Here is an 18,666-nt window from a genome sequence, read left to right on the forward strand (position 1 = left end):
TATAAATCAGAGGGTGAAGCTCCTAATGAGCACAAAGTAGGGCATGCCTTTAGGATGGAGAATATTTTGTTTGCTGAGTCTCTAAAGAGTGTTATTTAAAACAAAGAGATTTTAAGGAATCAGGAGCATAGAAGTGGCAGATAAGGGAGGATAATTTCAGCTAAATTACATTTTTGAGGATAGGAAGGTCAACAGATATCACAGTAAATTTGCTTAATTATGATAGAAAAGAAAGAATTAAAAACAGAACAGAAGGTGAATTATTAGGATTAGAGTCAAATATGGGATAGAATATTGATCTGGTTTTCAGAAAAATGTGCCCTTAGTATCCTGATTGTATAAAACCAGATTTAGCATAATGTCTCTTTTTTCTTAGAAAAAAAAAATTTGAAATTTGTTTTAATTGGAGAGGCAGATTTTTCAATGAGAAGGAGAGACAATGATCTTCCATCCTCTGGTTTACTGCCCAAGTGGGTGCAACAGGCAGAGCTAAGCCAATCTGAAACCAGGAGCTGGGAGCTTCTTCCAGGTCTTCCAGATGGGTCTAGAGTCCCAAGACTTTAGGCCATCATCTACAACTTTAACAGACCACAAGTAGGGAGCTGGGTGGGAAATGGAGCAACCGGGATATGAACCAGCACCCATATGGGATATTGGCTTATGCAAGGCAAGAATTTACCCACTAGGCTATTGTGTGGCCCAACTTTTTATTTTTTATGATATAGTCCATAGCCTCAGGGATTTTGCCTCTTACCCTCCCCACCCATTGTTTCCCCCTATTTTATTACAATAGTGTAGTTCTTCAGCAACAATCACAAGTCCATCATTCTACTAGTTAAGGTTATCATGACATTACAGTTACAGGCAATATTAGAGGATCCAGGATCCTTATCTAAATATACTGAATAGTTAGATCCGGTGGTGGGGCCTAGCAGCTAAAGTCCTCGCCTTGAACATGCCAGGATCCCATATGGACGCCAGTTCTAATCCTGGCAGCTCCGCTTCCCTCCCTACTTGTGGCCTGGGAAAGCAGTTGAGTACGGCCCAAGACTTTGGGACCCTGCACCCACTTGGGAAACCTGGAGGGATAGCATACCCAGATGTTCATGGAGGATGTGGTAATCCATTGGAGCCTGCCAAGGATATCTGGTGTGATAACAGAGGAAGGAGGGCAGAACAAATTAATCAACCACTCCAGCCAAAGGTTGGCATCGAATATCAGGGCAAATAGAGACTTTTAAGTTGGACTTTGTGAACAAATGGACCTTGGAGGGATTTCATCATCCCTGGACTGGAGAGATCGATAGCATTTCAGAACTGTTGAACCATTGAAACCACTTGAGCAGGACCCTTGGGGCCTGCCCTTCATCAAGGGATCCTGGGGTGCTGATGGGTGGCTGTTCCTCATCCCTGGGTACTGAGGCAGCTGGGAAGCTGGAATTGCTTTCTCCGCTTATTTCTCCCTTCCTCCAGATACAGGAGGAAGAAAAATAAAATGTGGAAAAAAATGGTCTCACCCACTTTTCCCTATACTTTGACCCTTCCCACTCTAATCAACTATGTAAGCATCATGAACATTAAAATTTTTTAAAATGATGAACATTAAAAATGATATATTTAAGTTTCATTGGGAGTTCATCTTTGGGAATACAGAAGCTTGAGGTGTTTTGAAAGTGGATCTCTGGGGGCATTCAGCTCATTGCGGGTAAAAAGAAGTTATTTGACCTAGACATTGTGGGCTCTGGTGCTAAGTTGTGGAGTAGGAATTAAAAATGACAGAAGTTGGGACGTCATCTCTCCTCATAAGTAATAGAGCCCATTGGGCTGCCAGTAAAGAGGATATCAGATTTCTTGTCTCTGTTTCTTGCAAATTTGCCCCGACTACCCTCCTCCAGCCACTTAAGAATGAATGACATCTCCTGGTAATGAGTCTAGGTATCCACACTATCAGACTGAGAGACACTGAGGTGGCTAATGTGATGCTGAGGGACATGAGTGATGTTGAGAAATGCTGCAGAGAAGCCTGAGATAGGGAAAAGGTGACTGCGGTAGGAATAGCGTCCTGTCATCTGGGCATGTGGGCCGTGAGCAGTCACTGGACACTTGCTGTGCCTTTTTTTCAGAGTACTGTGTTCCCAATGCATAGCTTTACATGTGCAGCATTAGAGAAATGTAATTTGTATTTTTAATTTGTAGAAAAATGCCATTGTGAGTTATCTCAACAAGGAAATCAATATCAGCTGCTTATGACAGAAGAAAGATAGTGAGGCAGAAGAAATGAAAGAACCCTGCTGCCATCTCTCTTTGGAGCCAGTTTAAAATAAAAACAAAAGCTAGGAAACCCAACAGTGACATTCGTAACAATTTTCCTAATTTAACTCCTTTTTTTACTAACGAGGAGCAGTTGTATTTCTGTCATTAATAGAAAAGGGAACAGTGCCTAAACAACCTCTTATAAATTCTTCTGGGAAAGCATATTGCAAATAATTGAAAACAACCCCAATTCTGTGAACTTGGCAGCAAATGGGTAACAGAAAGCAATTCGGTTCCGGCCCCTGGGTGATTGATTAAATGTTTTATTCCCCTTACCTTTCATTCACAGTGTGTTTGTCAAGAGGAAAGAGAAAAGGAATGTTACGAAACACAGTGCAGTTTCAACAAACAAATTACAATAATGATCAGTGACCTCCAATCAAATGTTTATTAGTTTTTCTCGAGTTTTAATGTTTTCAAATATTAGTTATTCTGCATGGCTTCCTTGAGAGAATGAGGCTCTGAGTTCCAGCATGTTCCCACCCCCCACTGGCTAACCAGCAGCACTCCGTATCAGAGCCTCTTGGAGGGCACAGCCTTCAGCTTCCTGTGGTCAGTTATTAGTCCAAGTCCAGCAAAGGAACAAGAACACTGAGTTCTTGGGAAATCTACAGGAAAAAAACAAAACAAAACAAAACAACTTCATCTGCTGGTTGTGTGGGAGGGGAAGTCCCTTGGTACCCTCTGTTTAAGTGAAGGGACTTGAGACCTGCTGCTGCCTTACGATGCTGGCTTGCACAAAGGCAGCATCCTACACACCCAGTAAATAGAGGAGCATTAGCCTTTTCTAAGGAAGAATGGCATGAATGTAAACCTATGGTACCACTGATGTGTAGCAGAATTGTGGCTGCTCTGTTAAGCATATCATATTCACTGGAAGCATTCTGAGCGATTTTGAAAGGTATTTAACCATCTGTGCATGTAGCTGGGATGGGGTATAAGTATGGTGGTTTCAACAAATTTCATTGTGTGAAGTAACATGACAGAGGGTCAACCCACATCACATGTTTTCATTGATCTGCTCTCACAAACTGTTGTTAAATTTTAGCACCCCTTCTTCCCTGAACCCATGTTGCCTTACAGCCTTAGTGTTGCTTTGAGATCATCTACTCTGATTCCAGAAGCCACACCTTGAACAATAGGGTCCACACAAATCTAAAAGGGTTGTGCACCAGGAGGACCACTAAGCATTCTTTTGCTTAACAGTTTGTGAGAAAACTGAGTATGGATGAGTAGATAAAAGCATGACAGTTCTGTGCTCTCTTGTTCGCACTTGTTTTTATTGATGTACAACAAACTTAGCAAATCAGATTCACATCTCTGTGGGGGGTAAGGACATTGCTGTTGTTGCTTATCCAGTTGGACACTGTCCAGGTTAAAAGGTAACTACATGGAAAGCTTAGGAATGCATGGAAGATCCTGCTTAACAGACACAAAACCATTTGTGTTATTGTTCTTTCAAGGTGACAATAGCAACACGTCATACTTTTTCCTGTGAGCTAGAAATCATTGTTATAATATTATCTCCATGATTTATTTTAATCCATCAAATGGAACTATAGTTAATATTGTTATCTTCCTTTTAACTCAGAAACCGAATGGAGTCAGTGAGCTGTCAAACTTCTGCAGGTACTAAGTAGCAAGGTCTGAACTTGTACACAGGAATTCTATCTCCAATATATATGATCTTGAAGGGCAATAAACACTTTCAGGACACATATATATGTATACTGAGGTCTATAAAGCATCAGAAACACAGAAAGAACCGATAATAGAAAGGCATGCATTCTTAGTCTTGCCGAGAATTTCAGACTTATAAACCAGTTACAGAAATAATTACTTCAATAATATTTTATTTTTAAAATCTCTTATGCAAATGAAGATGCTTAGAGAGAGAGAGAGAGGAGACCTTTACTTTCTTCTTACAAAATTAGGGAAGCAACTATAGTTAGAGTATTAGAACACACATGAGGTATGTGTTTTTTAAAGCATTTGAAAACACAGCAACTGGCTGTACTGGTTTTCACTGACGAACAGTTTCTATAGATGAAATGAATTTAAAGGAGGCAAGAATTAAAAAAGACATGAATGGAGAATAACATATGGAAAAAGATGCCAATAGATTAGTAACATGGAACAAATATTGGAGTGCACATAGCAAAAGAAGGGCCCCAACAGAGCAGGAGATGTCTTGTTACTGGGTGGGAGTAGGGATTGTAGTAGCAAATGTTGGTGCATGGGGAGGTGTAGACAGCAGGGTTGCTGGTTTGCATACACACAATGGGAGGGCTCCTAGAATTATTGCTAGCTAAGGGAACTAGCCTCAGATGTACTGTGTCTGTGGTCATATATGTGACTTCACAATTTAAAATTTCTTAGGTCTTGCTGTTTGAGAGTGAACCTTATTGAGCATTCAATTAGAGAAGGCAAAAGGCTACCCATCTAAAAGGGGAAACTACTCTTGCGTAAATTTACGTACTTTTAAATATATATGTGTAGGCATTTTCAGACACACACACACACACACACACAAACACACACACATACACACACTCACTCTGTCTCTGAGGAGCCCTAGAGTCAGAGAAAGACAATGAAAAAGAGGATTTTACACTCAAGTGTACAGCTAAGTTTTGTTCCAATCCAATGACACAAAATCTGGCACCACATTTAGAGCTCCTGCTCCAAGATTTTATTTTAATTTCAAACAAGTGTTCCCACACGAGGCCTGAAAACAAAACAGGAAAATGTTGCTTAAGTTTTCCTTTGTGTTGTTACTCTGTGTCTTTCAAGTGGACTGATTGTTCTGTCCTCTCAATGTAGGTCATGGCACTCTGAATTGCTAGCTTTTTTATATTCAGGATGTTCTTTTAACAGCTCTCCACATTAAGGAAGATAATATTAGCCTCACAGATGCTTTTAGCCATAAACATTTTTCTGTGTTCTATAATTTTGTATTTGAATATCTTTTGTATAGAATGTATCATAAAGTGAATGTATGCAAATACACCTATATATGCATATATGGATATGCATATATTCATGTACATATATTAGTTGCACATCATTGACTTTTGCTACATTTGTCATAACGAATTTTATTTATTATTAAGACTCCATGAGTTGCTTTTTTTTTTCTGGATAATTGCAAAGTAAGCCCTCAAATTTTTTGATATGTTCTAGTTCCAGTTTTACACTTGATCTTAGTCAAAAGGCTGACAGGCAATTAGTTCCACTTTTGATTGGCACAAACTTTGCTTCCATTTGCCGGGGTGGTCTATATGATAGCAGATTAATTGCAGGAAGCATTGTTGAGATAAGGACTGTCATTTGATTTAGTGGAGTTTTTCATGTACTAATCTGCCTCACCAATGACTTCTTAGGAGGCCTGGCAGCATTTTCTCAACTGACTGGTCCTGAGTGGTTATTGGGTTAGGGTAAAATTTGTTTACCCAAAATGCTTTAGAACACAATGAGACAGCAGGAAAAAAAAGTCCTACATAAATTCATGAAGGGAATTTGGGAAAATCACACAATTCTAGGGGAAAGAAACTTCAAGAAGAACCACAGTTGCGCTACTGAGTTTGGAGGAAAGCATTTGGCAAGCCATTAGCAGACTGCCTGGGACTACTACATTCTGTATTGGAAGGTCTTCATTCAGGTCCTGACTCCCCTGCAGGTTTTGTCTTTCCACTAATTCATACCGTGGGAGGCAGTGGGTAGTGGCTCAACTACGCGGGCCCATGGTGCCATGTGGAAGATTGAGCTTGATTTCCACGCTCCTACTGTTTCCTGGCTTCACTCTAGTTCTGTGGGCATTTGAGAAATGCATAAGCCAATCTCCCTACCCTTCCTTGTTTTTCAAATAAGTATTTTAAATACAAGGTCTGTCATACAAAATTGAAATGAAAGCAAGTCACATGACAGTATGAATGGAGGGTGAGTATGTGGAAAAGCTCTCATCTTTGGCGAACATCTTGTCACTCTAAATCTTCACCTAGATGACCAGAAGTTACTTTCAACAAATACTTGCTCAGCTCATACTCAGAATAGGCAAGAATGGAGCTGAAGAACATCTTCAATGAATTAAGATAGCAATTAAAGCATGTCATAATAATACAGCTTAGATACTTGTTAGAACTTTAGCATCTTTTTCTATTAAAAGAACATGCTAGAACCCACTTCAGGAGGTTGTAACCAATGTGAGTTAGTACACAGAGATCACGTGCGAACTTTCTGTTATCCAATATATACATAATGCTAACCACTGTTGTCTTTGTGTACAAGTTCCTTTATGTACAAATGTCTCAAGTGCTTGCTAATTTGGAACAGGTAACTAATGATTCTGTTCTTTTAGGCTGTTTCTAGCTGAGACACAACCCAAACAAAATTTGGAGCAATGCACATGTTTGAGCGAAACGAGAGCATCCTTCTGCTGTTTTCTCTCATGTCTTTCTCTGAAACTATTCTGGTTAGATTCTTTCCTCCTTGTGAATTCGAGATGATGACTATATCCCTATATAGCTTCAGCTTGACAGCAAAAGGATTTAGCAATGGCATTTGCATTTGATAAAATATAAATGAAAAGCTTGGAAGAAACTGAAAAAAATTGTTTTCATAACTCTTATTTTATATATTTAACTGGAGAAAAACATAATGATAAATTTTTTTTTACCTGAAGTAATAAAAAGCTATTACTTGAAAGTGTTTTAAATACATGTAAAATGGACTCTTGTATGTCAAGCTCCTTTAAGAACAGATAATGGATGAGACTTGTGTTTATAATGATTTTCTACTTTTGAAAATGGTAGGCTCTGACTGGTCAGTGTTCCATTTATCCATCATGACCAGTGGGAATGATGTGAAATTTTTTGATTCAGTTGTGATGGATTACAAGTCAACCATCTGGGCATATTTCAGAGGAAATGAACTTTAAGCTCATCTTGAAGAGGAACTTACAAATAAATGCTTTAGTTGATTGCTTTGAGTCATATAAAGCAAGAAGACCACCAGGAGCTTTTTGTACAGAAATACCCTGCCAATTCTGGGACTTTGAGGAAATTGAAACTCCTACAGCAGCTGAGACTTTGCTTCTATTTTTAATCTTTCCTAAAATCTTAGACCTTCTGCGTGTTAAGTGGTTCCAAAGAGGCAGAAAGCACAGCTATGTGAAACCTGTTGGAACAACAACAAAAAAATGACAAATAGAGCAAATGAGGATGGAAGGAGGTGGGAGTGACAGAGAGACAGAGTCCCATTGGCTTGCTGAGAAGCTATGTAAACATTTGATGATATTTAGTATTATATACATAATACTGTACTATGTATGTGCATGTGGATTCATCCAAATGTTAGTTCAAAGAGAAATCAAAATGTGAAATGCAGACACTATTTGAATACAAAACAAAACAAAGCAAAACCCAAGTTTCGTATTAGGTTACAATTTATTAATTACTGTAACATTGACAGTGAAGAATCTCTTTGAAAGTCTTATAGAAGGCAAACCTTCTGTCCAGGAATGAGAAATGCAAGAAAGTGTAAATATAAAGAGAAAGAAAAGTCATTTAAATTTTCAGTGCAATTAGAACCATTAGATGTGAGATGCAAACTGCTTTTTATGGAAAAGTGGAAGCCCATTTGAGACTATGTTCAGCGTAGAGTTTTCAGAGGTCCCGTTACATTTGTTAAACAGCTAATTCAACTGACATTTCCCGGTATTCTTGGAATACCTTATAGATGTTAGCCACACTCAGCCCCTGGCATTTTGTTTTTGATGGTGAAAGTGACTATTTTTTAAGCAGTTAAGTAGTAATCGATCATGTAAGAATATTTATTTTGATTGGAAATGTAAAGTTCTAATGACAAGTGTATTAAAGACATATTGAGCTAACTCAATATGTCAGAGTCAATTAAAAAAAAATGCTCTTCAGCTCTGGCTAATAGACATACCCAGGGACCTGAAAGCATATATTCACTAAAGCAAGTTTTTCTCATTAATTTCCTATTCGAAAATAGCTATGTGATTGTCTTTTATAAATTTTCATTGATCTGCTCAAGTGCTTAGCCTCAGAGATACCTGTGAAGTGTCCTTCCTGAAGTGCTTGTACTATTCCTGCTCTGGAAAGATTTGTCAGATTATGGTAATAAAGTTTGTCATGTACCCCAAGTACATTTGAATAAAATCCAGGTAAAACATATCCGAACTGAAGTTTTAAATGATATAAACAATGCACAAATTGTAAATGGTTGAGAGGTGAGTTAATTCATTAGAAGTTCTGCAATGTTTTGGTGCTGATATTGATTAATTTAATTCAAAAAATATTGAAAATCCATGTACTACTCAATCCATTCAGCGCTGAGACTGTCATGTAAATAAGAGTGTATTGTTACCCTTATTGAACTAAAAATCTGATAACATACGCAAGCAGGTATGGCAATTTCGTAGCAGGCTGCCTCAAGAGTTTCCAGAAGTGCTCCTGTAAAGAGGGGCATGCTTGGCATTTCAAATCAGATCATTAAGACAAATAACACTTCGTAAGGGAGCAGCAGGGATGCCGAAAGGCTGTTGAGGATTGGACAAATGGTCGTGATGCAACGTGGACTAAAAAGGGAAATGAAGATTATTAGATAAATATGTATTAGGCATGACGAGAATGAGAAAGTTCTGAGGGTCTGTGTGTGTTTTAAGCCTGCAGAGCAGCTCATCTTCAGAATGTGCAAATGAGCAATACTGAAAGCCATCCTGGATAAAAATCTTTCTAAGCATGAAGTTTTTAGTTGGGGGAAGTAACAAAATGGGATTTCAGAAAAACCAAAGATGACGTCAGCAAACCGTGGCTGACACTAGTGGCAATAACCTCAGGAAGGCCTGTATCCATAACTGTCTGTCTCTAAGGATTTGAAGATTCCTGGAAGGAAAATCATTAGTTCAAAATTTTTCAAGTATTTTATTCTGGATTTACAAGGACATATGACACAATTTTAATTTTAAATCTAGCTTATGTGTCTTACACTAATAAATCATGTTCCGTATTTCATATTTCATAACAATTTAGAATCTCCCCATATTGCATTTGTTTAATGGGTTTTTGAAAATCTCAGTAAAGCTGTTCTGGTAACATAAGTGAAACTTTATGAAAATTTAGTGAATTTAATTTCATTTTGTGAAATAGCATACTCAAATTTATTCCTATAATGACAGAGAAATATCAAAGTATTCAATAATTTTTATCTAGAAAACTAGAATTTGCTAAGCATTTTATAATCTTATATTCTATGTGTTTATTTTTTCACTTAACATTTAATATTTGCTCCAGATTTTATCAGTTAACCAAACATAAACACATCTGAGTTCATGAGCCATATTTCATGTTCCAGTGAGTACAGAAAAATATTTTAACATTAGTGCTCCAGGTAGAAAATGAAAAAGATCCAACCTAAGTGTTTTAATGTAGGTAGTAAGAAGCTTAGTTTGGATGCAGAAAATATTTTGGAAGGTGAGCCAACAAGATTTGAAGATAAATTAAACACAAGGTGAATAAAAAAAATGAGTCAAGCAGGGTCAGTTTTGTGTTATTGGAGGGTCAACTCTCATTTCAAGTCTGGTTACTCCACTTTTGAGTCAGCTCCCTTCTTGGAAAAGCAGTGGAAGATGCCCCAGATCTGGGGCCACTATTCACATGTTGAGGACCCGGATAGAGTCCAGGCTGCTGCTTCGGTTTGGCCCAGACCTGGCCATTGTGATCATTTGGGTAATGAGTCAGCACAGAAAGAAATGCTTTTCTTTCTGTCTCTCCCCTCTCACTGTGACTCTGCCTTTCAAATAAACAGATCTTTTAAAAGGGGTCAATTGTAATTCAAAACTGGTGGCCTGAATTAGACATGGGGATAACTACTTAATGAAACTAGAGGAACAGGAAATCAGTGTGAGATCCTGTGAGACAGCCAGGCGAATTTAGCAGTTGATATCCACTTTTGGGTTTCAGAGAAGAGGCCAGGCCTGGAGATTTAGATGTGGGAGATGTCAGTGATGCTGGAATTCAATAGAGGCGCTGACTGTGACCTGGCTGCTGTACTTCTGATCCAGCTCCATGCTAATGTGTCTAGGAAAGCAAAGTGGCATGACACAAGTGTTTGGGCCCTTGCCACCCATGCGGGGGACCTGGAAGAAGCTCCAGACTTCCGTCTAGCCATGACTTAGTCACCACTGCAGTCATTTAGGGAGTGAACTAGTGAACAGGAGATCTCTCTCCTCCCTCTCCTTGCTCTGGGTCTCTCTGCACCTCTTTCAAATTAATAAGGAAATCTTTTGTAAAGATGTTGAGTTTCTATGCTCCATTCTTTCTCTAACTTTCCTCATCTCTCCTCTCTTCTGTAAGTTATTCTCCACATGCCCTATAATAAAGGCACTCTCATTTTCAATCATGTCTTGATAAGTTTCCCTCCCTGAACTAACAACATATTAGTTATGATTTCATTTAACAGAGTCCCAAATAACTTAGCTACCTGTTAAGCTAAAAATGATTCAGCAAAACCAGTAGATAGCTACCCTGTTTCTACACATACAGATTCATGGTTTTTTCTCTTGAGGTCAGGTTATTGTTTTCTTTTACTAAACCCACAGGTGTACTCATAAAGATTGAACATACAAATGAAATTTTTAAATGTTACAGGGGAAAATGTTACACATGAAGTTGTCACCTGCATACACTTCCACAACTTAGTTCAGTTTCTGATGGCTTTTAATGAGCTTTTGGCAGCCTTTATTTTCCTATCCACTCACACGATGAACTTGCATTATTTTTTTAAGATTGATTTATTTATTGGAAAGTCAGATATACAGGGAGGAGGAGAGACAGAGAGGAAGATCATCCTTCCGATGATTCACTCCCCAGGGGACCACAACGGCCGATGCTATGCCGATCCAGAGCCAGGATCCAGGAAGTTCTTCCAGGTCTCCCACACAGGTGCAGGTTCCCAAAGCTTTGGGCTGTCCTCACCTGCTCTCCCAGGCCACAAGCAGGGAGCTGGATGGGAAGTGGAGCTGCAGGGATTAGAACCAGTGCCCATATGGGATCCCGGGCGTGTTCCAGGTGAGGACTTTAGCTGCTAGGCTCCACCGCCAGGCCCCGAACTTGCATTATTGAAGAGGATACTGTGATATAGTCTTTGAAGCAACCTAAGACAGAGGCGGTAATATAAACAGACAAACATAAAAATAATTATCTGTGTTAGTAATCTGATTTTGGTTACATAAAACGTATTTGTGTTTTACAGTAAAATGTCATATCGAGATCTTGTGCTAATCTTCAGGGAAATGTGATTTATGTAACATATTTACATTCATAAAATAATGATTTAGATGAATAGAGTATAACATTGATTTAGTCATTTGGTTATAAAAACATGTTTTTATGAGAATTTTAACTTTATCTGTAGCAATAATTACAAAGATAAATAATTTTACACTCCAAACTCCCAGGTGATCATCCTAAGGTTATATTTTCAGTTGGCATGAATTCCTGAGACAGCATGACCACACATCCACCAACATGTGTGTAATAGGAACCATTTCAGAAAACAGTTACAGCTCCAGATGCCCTGGGGTCTCGCAGCAAGGCTGTGGTCTAGGGGGCTGTGCCTTTCCATCATCCTTGAGCACAGGCACCCTCCCGTCAGGAACCCATAGGATATAAAGAAGTCTGCTACATCCTCCAGTGGACTTGAAATTGTGCAACTTCGTGCCAGTGGAAATAGTCTAGCCAGTATTATGATTTATTTTGCAGGAGACTGGAGGGAAATGGTGAAGGGAAGCTGCAAGCAACGTGGCCAAACAGCTGGCTGGTTTTCCGTCCCAGAAACAGCTTGGGACTGACTATACTCCCAATATTTCTTGGCCAGCGAGTTTGATGAAAATACCAAAGCTGTGAGGAGAAGTGTTCCTTTGCTGAGTGCTTCATGTAGCTACCATAGAGCTTATTAACCTAAATGAGTGCTAGTATCACTTTTCACTTTAAGAAGAAAAAGTCCTTGTATGTTTAAGTGATTAAACACATACTGCTTCTTTTACAGTAAAATTGCAGTTCAGTATAGCATTATCAACAATAAAAAAACCCTTAACAATTTGCAGAAACTTTAATACTAGTTGTACATTGATGTTGTTTTTCCTTACAAATATTGTTTTCGGGTGTAGTCAAACAAAAACTTCACAGAAATTTTAGTGTGAACTCAAGGTTACTAATTTTCTGAATGTCAAATCAAATGTGTAATGGAGACTAGTTCTAATGGCTTTATGTAGCTATTGATTCTTTTAACACTTTATACTTCATTATTCAATAAAAGAAACCTAATTTAAAATGTGTTTTACATTCATCTTCTAGATAACATAATGGCAGATACACAAGATCTGCTTTGCTTTTCTAGAATTTCCTATATTAGATATAGTGCAGTTAAGTATTTTTGGAGCCCTTGATATCACCCTTTATGTGTTATTTGAATAAATATATTCTTCACTAAGTATCCAAGGTAGATTCAATTAGCTGAGACATCTCATCCTTTCATCTCATGAGTCACCTTGAGTCTATTCCTGTGACATCAGAATTAGTTTCTCCTCTCATAGTTTGCTATATTTCTCCAGTGACCTGAGTAGTTTATTGGCAGCCAGTTTTCAAAATGCTCTCTGGGATTATCTAAATGCAAAATGTTAGCATTGGAAAAGTACATCATTGCCTCTCCTGTCAAAAAATGTAATTAGCACACATAATATATTGTCCAAAGTGGATGAAAATGCTAGGGAGTGACCTCATACCACAGTTCCCTAGGGCACACAAAGGCCATGCTGTCCCTGAACATCTTGCACCCCAGCACAGCACTCTGCTCCGTGCATTTCTGTTTGCTGTGTATATGTGTGCAGGTGCATATTTTTAGTTAAATATTTGCTCCAACTCAGTTTCAATTTCTTCAACAATTTTTAATCGTCACTCAACTTCAGGATCTGATGTGATGGCTCCGTTTGCTAGCCTACCACCTGCAAGTGCCTGCATCCTTTATTGGCTCCAAGTCATGTTCTGGCTGCTCCACTTTCTGTTCAACTCCTGGCTTGTGGCCTGACAAAGCAGTAGAAGATGGCCTAAGTCCTTGGGATCCAGGCTCCTGGCTTTGGATTAGCTCAGCTGTGGCCAATGCAGCCATCTGGGGAGTTAGTCAGCATTTGAACAATCTTTCTGTTCCTCCTTCTCTGTAAGTTAGCTTTTCCAATTAAAATACCATAAATCTTTAAAAATAAATAAATTCCACTGTTGAATATAAAATTGCTTCTAGTTTTGTATCGTTACTCCTATCTTACTCTTACTGCAAATTCTTAGAGAATAACTTTGCCTTTCTAATTAGATCTTCTATGTGGCATTCCATAATGGGGTGATTTAAAACAAGAGACACTTATATCTCACAGTTTTGGAACAGGCAAGTGTAGGATGAGGATGCTGGCGTGGTTGGGTTCTGGTGAGTTCCTTCTTTCCTGGTTTGTAGAGTATCAGCTTCTCATTGCTGATTAAAAGGAAAACTAGCAATCTTTTTGGCCTCTTTTTATTAGGGCACTAACCCCATTCATAGGATTTACTGTCGTAACACTGTTAAACTTGGGCATTAATACTGTAATGTGAATTGGGAGAGTTAGAGAATACAAAAGTTCAGTTTCTTCAATCTCTTCAGTTCATAAATAATAGAGTACCTATATTTTCATGTTTGTAGGATAATTCCAGGAAGTGGAATCACTACGTTAAAACTTCTGCCTTTCTCAGGGTGTTGTCTTATTATACCAACACTCTTCATTGTTCATCCACACTACTTTAGTCTTGCCATGAAAGATTATCACCAACATTTGGTAGATTTTTCAAACTTGAAACAATGGAAAGACATGTAACAGTGAGCTGGTAACTAACATTTTTCTTATTGTATACGAGGCTCAGAATTTTATCATGAGGTTAATGTTCCTATATAGTTCTTTTTTGGTTACAAGTTGCTTTCATATGTTTTGTCTATAGGGATTTTTCCTTGTTGATGTACGGAAGTTGTTTGGTTAGGATTAGGGGCAGCCTTCCTTTTTCTGTCGCAGGAGATACTTGCCTTTGGTGTAAGAGTTTACTCTCCCTGGAAGTCCCTGTTCTTGAAAAGTGTCTGTGATGCCAGCTTCCTCACCTCTGGATGGCAGTTCTTGGCAGTGTTTTCTTGTACCTGGAAAATGGTCTGATTGTGCTTTGCTCTCATTTGTACAGTTTTTTCCCCAAATCTCATCATTGTTTTTAAACTGAAGGCATTGCTAAAGCAGTGCATTTTTGTTAGAGCTTATATCAGACTTAAGTTTGTAATAGATTCTTATTTTTAATAATTTATAAAAATAAAGATTTTTTAGGATTCCTCTAAGTTCCCCAGATTTAAAAAAAATGCCAACAAGAATAATATGGCAATTTATGAAAATTCTAGGAAGGGGAAGTTGATGCTCTGCCTCAAAACAGGAATATAGGTATAATACTATAATATTAGTGTACGGAGAATAGTAAGACATAAGTAAATGAATAGTAAATATATTTTTCAATATTTATGAATTTGTAAGACCCAGGAAGAGAAAGAGGAGGAGAGAAGCTTCCATCTGTAAATTCACTCCCTAGTTAGTCTCAATAGCCAGAACTGGGCTTGCCTGAAGCTAAGAGCAAGAAGCCTGTGTGTTTCAGGGGCACAAACACTTGTGCCATTCTTTCCTGCTTTACCCAGGCCTTTAGCAGAAAGTTGGATCCAGAAGCGAAACAGGCAAGCCATGAACCAGAGCCCATATGAGTACTGGTAATATATAAGCATGCATGTATGTATTTTAAAACAATCACAAAGTATTTTGATTAATTCTATTCCAGTGGGTAAATATGAGCCCAGATTTACCTGTTTGAGAAAAAATAATAATTTACCTTTATTGTTGTGAAAAAGCAAAACAATGTATTTCATTATGTTAGTTTAATTGTTCACTCCATGTTGTGTAGATCCACATCTCTTTAATTAATGGGAGACCAAGTGCTGATGACCCTTCCCCGGAGCTGCTGGAATTTACCTCTGCTCGCTACATCCGCCTAAGGTTTCAGAGAATCCGCACTTTAAACGCTGACCTCATGATGTTTGCACACAAAGACCCGAGAGAAATCGACCCTATCGTCACAAGACGCGTAAGTCATGATGAATCTCACTGGAGTCTATAAATGACTTCACATCTATCTTAACACTATTTTAAAAGATATTTAAGAATGTTGTTATCAGAGATTTTGAAATTCTGTAAACATTCCATGGTTCAAGTCCAAGTTCTGCTACTTGCTGGTTTGCCAGGAGCCAAACATGAGAAGTTCCTTAAGCTCTCATGCTCAGTAAATAATCTTGTTTAATGAACAGAATAATATAGACACATTTTTAAACCATTGTAGATGATCTATAAAAGTATTATAATTGTCCCTGTAGAGTCTCTTCAGAAAGTATAATGACTTTGAAACTTTTTCTCTACAACTCACTCTAGGAAGTAAAAGAGTTTTCTTTATTTATTTGAAACATTGAGTGACACAGAGAGAGAGGGGGAGTAAGAAGGAGAGAGCGTTCATTTTCTGGTTTACCATCCAAATGCCTGAAATAGCCAAGGCAGGCCTAAGCCAAATAAGGTCCCATGGCTCCGTTTGGAACCACGAGCACTTTCATGTCTTCAGCTTCAGCTCCTGCTCTGGTGGAAAGTTCGATTCTGATATAGTCTATGAACAGCAATGCAGAGATTCTTCAATTCTAGAAAGTTCCTGGGTTATATCATGTTGTTCTGTGGACAATTTTGTCTACAAAGCTTGGTTTGCTTCACTAGTGAATTGCAAATCATAGTTAAAAAAAAAAAACTGCTGTTATTCTGCTTTCAGTTTTATTTACCTGCAGAGGTAAAATGTAAAAACACAAAAGATCCAAGAAAATTCAACCTTCCAACGTATCTTTGAACACAGGAGATATTAGAAGTACTGTGTTGCAGCATGATAAACTGGAATCCGTGAAGTTATACCATGAGTGATCAATCCTGATTGCTGTGAATAACTGCCTTCTAACGGCCCTTACTATGGTTAAGCTAATGTCACCTCCTCATATGCTACCTCATGGTCCAGATATTGTTACCAATGGAGTCCATTCATCTGCAAACACATAAAGAAAATTCACACTGACACAGCACTGTGGGGTGACAAGCGGTGTGGGTATGAAAGAGGTTGTGTGGCTAAACTCACATTGTGAGGCAAAGCACTTCACGATGGAGTAAGTCCATTAATGGTCAGACCGCTGCTACCACTCACCAGACTGCTGAGCCAGGGAGCTGAATGTACACCATTCCTGTGTATTCCTCACCAGCTTTCTCTCCTTTTGACTTCTGCACACTAAGTCTCTCCATCAGCCCAGAACAGGACACAAATTTTAGTCCCCCTCATACAACACGTGATAGATGGTTTAGTACCCTATATTTTCCAACCTGAAAAATTTTTATCCTGTCCCATGTTAAAAATAGAACGAATTGTCTCATGCAGAAGTAATCATTACTTTACAGTAGCATTGAGATTCTTCACTTGTTTTTAAAAAATCACTTTTGACTTTAATTTTGGTATGACTTAAAAATATACACCAAGGAAAACTGAATCATACTGAAGTGAAATTTATTTTTTCCTGACACTACATCTATCACGCGGGAAAAAAAAATCAATGAAAACAAATTAGTGTTCCTTTTATCATTTTTTGCAGGAGGCATTGGGGATGGGGTACACATCTATTATTTATAGCTGCATTGTACATGAGCCTTTAAAATACTGCAGCAGCAGTCAATAGATAAATATATTTTTGAAAGCACTGGAGTTCAATAAAGATTGCATGTAAATTTAAATATATAAAAATAGGATATTGAATTCCAGCTCCTCTTCATGACTTGCAAGGGAAGCCTTATACATTTATATTTAAAATAGATTTCCCAGTTTAATAGCACTTACAAATACTACTGTGCCAGCCTTCGGAGCTAATATTCCCGTTTGTAGCTGTACTATTAAGTGGTAAAAATTAGCACAAGGGGACTTTTTGTATTAACCCCAAATTCCAGCAGCTTCCATTAGGCCAATGACTATGTTTATCAAGTAGGGTGATGTGGCAAAAAATATGTTTAAACCAACTCTATGTAAATGAAAGAAGCAAACAAAAGGAAGAACTCAAAAAAGAAGTAGAAACAGTGGCGCTTGTAGCCAGAGAACTGAACATTTGTGTTTATTAGGAGTTCTCGCTAAATCTAGTATTTTCTCATGTGTACAGTTGGAATAGTAGAACTATCACATCTTGAGAAAGTTATTTATATTCCATGCAATAGCATAAAGTGCTATGATAATTGTAAACCACTACGTAGGATTTTGTTAACATGTTTCGTTTAAAGTTCAATACTGTAGTTATAAATAATGTTAGAAGTAGCTGAATAAATTAAAATAATTACAAAGAAAGCTCTCAAGTTCAGGTTTGAAGATAACTGAGTGGACATTTCAACATAATAATGAGAAAAATTGGTATGACTTGCGGTTACCTGCATTTCTTTATAAGTGTTGCTAGTCGTGCTATTTTCCCCACATTTCTTTCATTCTTTAGTTTTTTAACTCCTCCGGTCAAACAGTCAGCATATGATTCATGAATTCTGAGGTTGCTATCACCACAAAATATTCTCTTTCAAAAAATAATGTAAAATATGCTAAAATATGTTTTATGAAGAATTGACCTTAGTAACACAGATAAAAACTGTTCCAAACATGAGCTTCTCCCCGATGGACTGTACACTACCAGGACAAATGGCTTATCTGACTACCTAATAAACTGGGGACATTCCTTGCTCGGACCATGATGACAATGCTAGGAGTTCCTGAGTCTGTTCTTTGAGCCTTCATTTGTTGTCCTAGAGAAACACAAGGGCTTTAAGCTGAGGATAGAAGCAGAAAACAAAGTTTGTAACTGAATGTTCCCTTTTGTGACTCTCACTTTGCAGTCCCCTTAACACGATTTCTCTCTGGATTGCTTTTTTTTTTTTTTTGCAGTACTACTACTCTGTCAAGGATATTTCCGTTGGAGGGATGTGCATCTGCTATGGTCATGCCAGGGCTTGTCCGCTTGATCCAGTGACAAATGTAGGTATATTTATAGACTGCTTAGGCAAAACGGAGCTCTGAGCTGGGAAACGCTTTATGAGAGGCTTTGCTGACGGAAGACGCTGTGAATGGGTGTCAGGTCCCCACTTAGTAGGTGCAGCACGAAGCTGTGCTAGGGTGAAATAGAGCTGAC

The 18,666-nt window shown here is 38.2% G+C and overlaps 1 protein-coding gene across 1 annotated transcript in view; it reads left to right on the forward strand.

Annotated features, from left to right (window-relative positions):
- The window catches only part of LAMA2 (laminin subunit alpha 2), a 421,382-nt gene that overhangs the window by 65,607 nt on the left and 337,109 nt on the right, over window positions 1-18,666 (forward strand). Inside the window, exons 5-6 of the mRNA XM_040965651.1 lie at window positions 15,342-15,521; window positions 18,423-18,512. Coding sequence (XP_040821585.1) covers window positions 15,342-15,521; window positions 18,423-18,512 — 270 coding nt within the window. The remainder of the gene's footprint in view (window positions 1-15,341; window positions 15,522-18,422; window positions 18,513-18,666) is intronic.

Source organism: Ochotona curzoniae, unplaced genomic scaffold, assembly GCF_017591425.1.
Source record: "Ochotona curzoniae isolate NIBS_2020 unplaced genomic scaffold, NIBS_Ocur_1.0 scaffold_3890, whole genome shotgun sequence".
Classification (NCBI taxonomy): domain Eukaryota; kingdom Metazoa; phylum Chordata; class Mammalia; order Lagomorpha; family Ochotonidae; genus Ochotona; species Ochotona curzoniae.